The sequence below is a fragment of the Rhinolophus sinicus genome, linkage group LG03 (assembly GCF_036562045.2).
Source record: "Rhinolophus sinicus isolate RSC01 linkage group LG03, ASM3656204v1, whole genome shotgun sequence".
In the NCBI taxonomy this organism is placed as follows: domain Eukaryota; kingdom Metazoa; phylum Chordata; class Mammalia; order Chiroptera; family Rhinolophidae; genus Rhinolophus; species Rhinolophus sinicus.
The window spans coordinates 71,149,698-71,156,596 of record NC_133753.1 but is presented as its reverse complement, the minus strand read 5'-3'; the positions used below and the strand labels follow the sequence as shown (position 1 = coordinate 71,156,596).

At 32.5% G+C, this 6,899-nt stretch overlaps 1 protein-coding gene across 1 annotated transcript; it reads left to right on the top strand.

The window, feature by feature from the left end:
* Positions 1-5,509: 5,509 nt before the first annotated feature.
* LOC109458878 (olfactory receptor 4K1) lies at positions 5,510-6,445 on the top strand. The gene has a single exon (XM_019752865.2). It carries the CDS (start codon positions 5,510-5,512, stop codon positions 6,443-6,445), a length of 936 nt encoding a protein of 311 aa, XP_019608424.2.
* The last annotated feature ends 454 nt before the right edge of the window (positions 6,446-6,899 follow it).

Sequence of the window (6,899 nt, the reverse complement as noted above, 5' to 3'; positions counted from 1 at the left end):
TCTGTATTTCCTTAAAATAAACAAGTCTACCATTACAAACTATAATATATATATATATATATATATATATATATATATATATATATTTGGTTTTACTACTGGATGCTTTCTGTCTCATTTACTGTTCTTTCTCTATATGTTTTTAAATATCAAAATATTTTAATTTTCAAGTTTCCCAATATATTTTATTTGATAGAGTTACTTCTGATTATTTTTCTCTTGAAAATATTTCCTGTCTATTTTCACACAATTGCTTTACCTAATAACCTTTATAGATGACATTAATAATGATTCTTTTTTTGCAAGCAAAAGAAACAATTCTGACCAACCTAAGCCTAAAGTAACTATTAGAAGCATTTTACATTACCTACATATTTGATGGTAAGTTTGGAGAAGCAGCCTCAGAAATGAACAAATATCATTAGAAGTTAGGCAGCATGAAACAAAAGAGAACATGTTTGTCTGGCAAAAACGACTGTTTATTGACACTGGGTCTTCCCTGAACCACTACTACTGAAATCCAACATTATGTTACTACTGTAATAGTTCTTTTAAACCATCCTTTACTCATTTTATATCTCCCTTAAGATTTAAAGTCCTGAGCAACATCATCCAATCATACATATAATATATGCCCACACTGTCTTCCAGGACTGGGGGGGAGCGTTACAGGTACCTTTGCTTCAACAAAAAAGGCTTACACATCTCATGACACAAACTCAGACTGTGAAGATGGAGATTCCCCCTAAACAAAAAAAAAAGATTTAAAATACTACAGTTATCAAACAGCTAACCCTCTAGATATAAATATATACCCAAGCATAATTTTGTCAATGTCTAATAATAATTCTGCTATTTTCTGAAGGAAGTTACGCTATATTTATATTATATTTGGAGTATAATTTAGAGTTTTATTTTTTGCAAAACTGAATCTAATTAATAAAAAATACATATCTCACTATATTTTCAGTCCTCTTTAATATGTTCATTATTTTAAAATTTTCATCCCATAAGACCTATATATTTATGATTAACTTATCCCAGATACTTTATATTTTATCTTATTTTGTTTCTATTGTGAATGGAAACTGTTCTTCCATTATATTTTCTTTGTAATTTATAAGGTTTTGCTCTTTAAAATGTATTATTTCTAATTTTTTGAAGACCACTTTTAATTGCAAATATTCATGATATAAAGGCATAGGGAATAAAAATTTTAAATAACTTTTTCTAAATTTAACATTATGTCTATAAGAAATATTAATATTTTCCATAGATTAATTAGACATTTAAAAAGTATATACAATATTATTGATTCAGCTTAAGTCCTTTTCATACAACTTTTGACCCTTTCCTTTATAGTATGCCTTCCTACACTGTTTAGAGTTTGTACTACTCCTCGGCATATTTTAAAACTTTTTTTTCATAAGTGTGTCTATACGTTTTTTTGGTTATAAAAATGTGCACATAATGTTAATGATTTTACCAATCTTTATTTTACCCCTTGACTTTATGTTTTCGATGTTAAACATATTCACATACAAAATATAATTTAATTATTTTAATCATGGAATGTATTTTATCACACTAAAATATTATGTTTCTTAACTTTCAGATTTATAGATACTTAGTTTCCCCCCACCCCTCCAGTATCTATCTCTTTCAATCAATGCTGCAATATGTGCCATTGGTATGTGACTATTTTACTAGGGGATATACATACACATACGTGGTAAGGAGTCTTGTTTTCAGTTTACTACTTTAAAGACTACCATTTAAGAATTACATCTACATCACAACACTTTGAAATCTAGAGAACTTATTCTATAAAATACAACTGATATATTTTGGGGGGAGAATACAAGATTTGTTACAGAGAAGAAATGAAAGCACCTTTAAATATTTGAGGAATGATTATGCCTAAGGGGGAATAAATTTGTTCTATTAAACTACAGGTAACAGAACCAGTTGAGCACCCTAACAATAGATTTCTCTGTCATGTGAAGTAGTGAGGTCCTTATGATTGGAGGTAAGCACCCTGAGGCTTTGATCATTTGTAAGCTTGTGTGATTATGTGTGTGTGATTGTTTTATTGACAGGAAGTTAGAGGTCAAAAAATTACCTTGCTGACTGGGAATTAATGAAAATGAAATAATTTTTTGCTTTCATATGTACCAACTAGTTGGTTAAAAAACTTTTTATTTTCTATTTCTATTTGTAAAATGTAATTACTCTCACCGCAGGATGACCTCAGATCTCTAAAGGGTGATTTCTCACTTCCCCAATGAAATCTTTTTCCTGGAATCAGGATGGAAGGCTTTATATTGCCTGACCTTTGGATACTGTATTTGTATGGTCACAGGCAAGAAGAGCAGAGCCCTCACTACCTTGAGCAGAAATTGAGGGGTTTGCACAGCTTAGTGCAGGGCCCAGGTAAAAATGCATCAAGAGGATATTGCAAATATTTTTGGTATGAAGGCACATAGCCATAAGTGGGAAGCTTAGAAACAGAAGGATATCAAATTTGGAGCAAACAAGGAAGAACTGAAGGACTGGAAAAAAGTATTAAAAGTGTAAGTGTTATACACACATTTGAACACATTGTTTGGACTGAACAAATAATTGGTAAATTGCCTTCTAGATGCAAAATTAGAAACCAGAAGATAGCAAAGGGAAAATTATTCTTTTCTCAGTCAAATCGGCAATGCCATCTGGAAGAGACAAATAGCTGTTCTCTTCTCTGTCTATATGACTCTCCCACTGCATTGGCTTAGCAAAACCCTGATGATAATAGGATCAGTATCTGATGAACAAAGGGAAGTATGCTGTAGCCATTATCTGTTCCTTCTCCGACCCTTTTATGCTTTCTGTTCAGAGACTACTTAGCCGTTTGTTAAACAAATATTTATTATTAAAATTTGCCTGGAATGAAGAAGGAGTAGCTAAACAAAGTAGAGTAATGTGCTGCTAGGTTTATTATAAGACAAAATAATGACAAGAAAAATCATGGCTGTTTATGGTTTGGGTGACTATCGACATACTTTTAGAGATGGATATTAACAAAACATCAATTTCCAAGTATCAAACTTGGTCTTATACCAGGAATAGAGAAATTCTCTTATGGTGTATTTTGTTATTTGAAAACACTTCTATCTCTGAGATACACTGACAATGAAAAAGTGAATGATTCATTAATAAAGAAGCTTCTGGATGCTCTGTGTATAGTCCAAGGATTTCTGAGTGACTTTTATAAATTACCTATGTTTCTGTAACATAACTGCCTCTGTACTTAGAATTTTAGAGATGAAAATAGCCTTGGAGATAATCTAGCTGTCTTCTAAGGTCAGTCACATGGCTAGTAAGTGGCAAATGTTATTTATCTTTACTAATGGGTACCTACCTTAATTATTAAGAATAAATAAGATGCAATATAATGTTGAACCCGGTCTGTTCAACTTAGATTAAGAAATCATTGAAAATTAGTGGGGAGAGAATTTTCTAGCTGTTTCCTATATTTTGAAAAATGAAGACTGACAAACCTTATCATTTATTACATATTGGAAAGATGGAATTGGTAGGAAATTTGGATATTTTCAGAAAATCATTTTTTCAAAGATAAGATAATCTGTAAAGAATGTATAATACCGTTAACTTTCTCTAACATGTTAAGCATTATGTTTCCTTCTCCTCCTCTTCCTCTTCCTTTTCTCTCTCTCTCTTTACCTCGCTCTCTTGCTCTCTCGCTCTCGCTCTCACTCTCTCCCTGCTCCTTTCTTTAATGTTATCCTACTAAGTTACCATAATATTTAGCAAGCTTTACACATGAATTCAATGCTATATGAAATCCCTCATAGAGTAAATTTTTTTTTTAATTAATATCTACCTCTTTAGGATCTTTTTTAGTCTTAGAAATGGGAATTTCTTTCCTTCCCAATGTTCATTTGCCTCCTCTCCTCTGTCCATGTAAATACATGATCAGACGTGCCAGGATTGGCCCGTCTTCCACATGGAGATGAGAGTCCTATGATGGACATTTGTCCTGAGGTCACTTCATGCCTCATTGATCTGTTTATATTCTTAAGTAACTTAAGTTTTGCATTCTTCTTAAAACTAAATATCATAACTCAAATGCAAAGATGGAAGCTCTTGAAAGGGTAGCATTTGTAAATAGTTTAAATATTTTTAATTGGTTAAATTATGGTTAACTGTAAATGTTTTGCTTTTAAATTTTGAAATATTTATTATATTAGTTATATCTAAATAACTTGGTCCTAATAAAACCCTGAGAATACAGGGTGCGTAACTTTAATCAGTATAAGGACAAATAAATACCTATCGTGTATTGCTGAGTACACAAGGCTAAAGCCAATAATGTTTCCAGAACCACTGGAGGTTGTAGGGTGTTTTTTTTCTGGAACCAAGTGGCCACATTGCACCCGATGTGTTAAGCAAAATGTCAAAAACCACTTAAGAGGCAATTTATACATTACTTAAGTTTTTTCATTTGAAAATCTATATGTGTTCAAAATGCACCATGTAAGAACTGTTTGTAAAAGGTATTACAGATTTTGATAAATCCAGGCATGTTAGGCATGTTTAGAAAGAGACAAAAGACAGAAGAAACTAAACTCACATTGGTGATTCATTCAAAATTGGTCCTCATGTGAAGCAAGTAAACTCTGATTAACTGATTATCTGTTTAAAGGATTTAAGAAATACTCTCAATCTTCAAATAAATTTCCAGAGTATCACCATTGCCTCTTCATTCCATAAAATGGCAAATTGCTTCTATTATGCTTCTAAAAACACCATCAAGCACTCTCTTATTCTCAATTTCAAGAATATTAACTGAGTCCACTTAGCCTTAAGTTCAAGGCTAATTGTATCCACCACTCCTAATCTACCGTTCTCAACCTCATTTTTATTGCGATTTAGCACACCCTCTCCTCTAGACAGGCCACTCAACTCACAGCTCCCTGAGTACATCTTTCATATTTTTTTCTTTGTATCTTTATCCTTATTCTCCCTTCCCGAAATAGCCGTTTCCTTCAGTTTTGGTTAGCAAGTTCCAAACTTTTAAAATTTTATTTATTTTTTTTAGTTCCAAACTTTTAAAAAGTTTTAGTTTAAAATAATATCTACTCCATGACACCTTACTTTATCACTTTGGCATAATTTTTTTCATCTTGTTAATATTTACAGTATTAATGTATCACTTATATTTGCTTGTTTCTGATTTTATATTTTTATTTTTAATATGTGTATCTTATGTTCCTAATTATGATAGGATCCATATCTAATCTTCTTTTTTTACATTTCTTCCAGTTTCCACAGTGACATAGGTGTTAAATATTACTAAATTGATTATTTATATGGTTTTATTAAATTAAATTGACTTTTAATTGAAAGCTTGTCATATTTCTTTTGTATGTATATTAGATATAGTGCCAATCATTGTGAATGATATTTTCCTGACTTTCTCTTATTTAGGTAACTGTACATTGGATACATGGCTCACACAAATGAATCAGTGGTGTCTGAGTTTGTGCTTCTGGGACTTTCTAATTCTTGGGAACTTCAGCTTTTCTTTTTCGCCATCTTCTCTATAGTGTACATGACGTCAGTGCTGGGCAACATCATGATTATTTTCATCATTTCCTCTGACTCCCATTTGAACTCACCTATGTACTTCCTGCTCAGTAACCTTTCTTTCATTGATATCTGCCAATCTAACTTTGCCACACCCAAGATGCTTGTGGACTTCTTTGTTGAGCACAAGACTATCTCCTTTGAGGGTTGCATGGCCCAGATATTCCTTCTTCATAGTTTTGTTGGGAGCGAGATGATGTTGCTTGTAGCTATGGCATATGACAGATTTATAGCCATCTGTAAGCCCCTACACTATAGCACAATTATGAATCAGAGACTATGTATAATCTTTGTGTTTATTTCCTGGGCTGTCGGTATTCTTCATTCTGTCAGCCACTTAGTTTTTACAGTGGATCTGCCATTCTGTGGCCCCAATGAGGTAGACAGCTTCTTTTGTGACCTTCCCCTGGTGATAGAGTTGGCTTGCATGGATACTTATGAAATGGAAATTATGACACTAACTAACAGTGGCCTGATATCACTGAGCTGTTTTCTGGCTTTAATTATTTCCTACACCATCATTTTGATCACTGTCCGGCGCCGGTCCTCTAGTGGGTCATCCAAAGCGCTTTTCACATTAACTGCCCACATCACAGTGGTAATTCTTTTCTTCGGGCCTTGCATTTATTTCTACATATGGCCTTTTAGCAGACTTCCTGTGGATAAGTTCCTTTCTGTGTTCTACACTGTTTGCACACCCCTGTTGAACCCCATCATCTACTCTCTGAGGAATGAAGATTTTAAATCAGCCATGCAAAAGTTGAGGAACCGTCATATGAGCTCCTGGAAAAACTAGGGATCACCACAAAGGAACGTAGTCCTGAATGAGAATAAAGAGCCTCCACTGAATCACAGCATCATGCCAATTATTTTTGCTAATGGTATGGCTTATTGAGTTATAGAATTGGGTTTTTGTCCTAAGTGCGAGGGAATTGTATAAAATCACGTCCTGGTTAATATTCAAATACAATTTTAACCAATTTTTCATTGCTTATAATTCAAAAGCACAATTTCTCTTTAAAATTTTAATAATTTAAAAAACATTTTGTAAAGAATAGAGATTCTAATCTTCATAAAATGTTATTTATGTTACTAAACTTGTGGTTCTCTTCAACTGAAGTGATATTTTTATACCTTGTAATCAAAATGTATAAGCAAATTGAATGTCTGATATCTTCATTCAACTTATTCATAACAAGATTTTCATATACTGACATTGTAGAGAAAATATTGTGTTTTAAAATATGGAT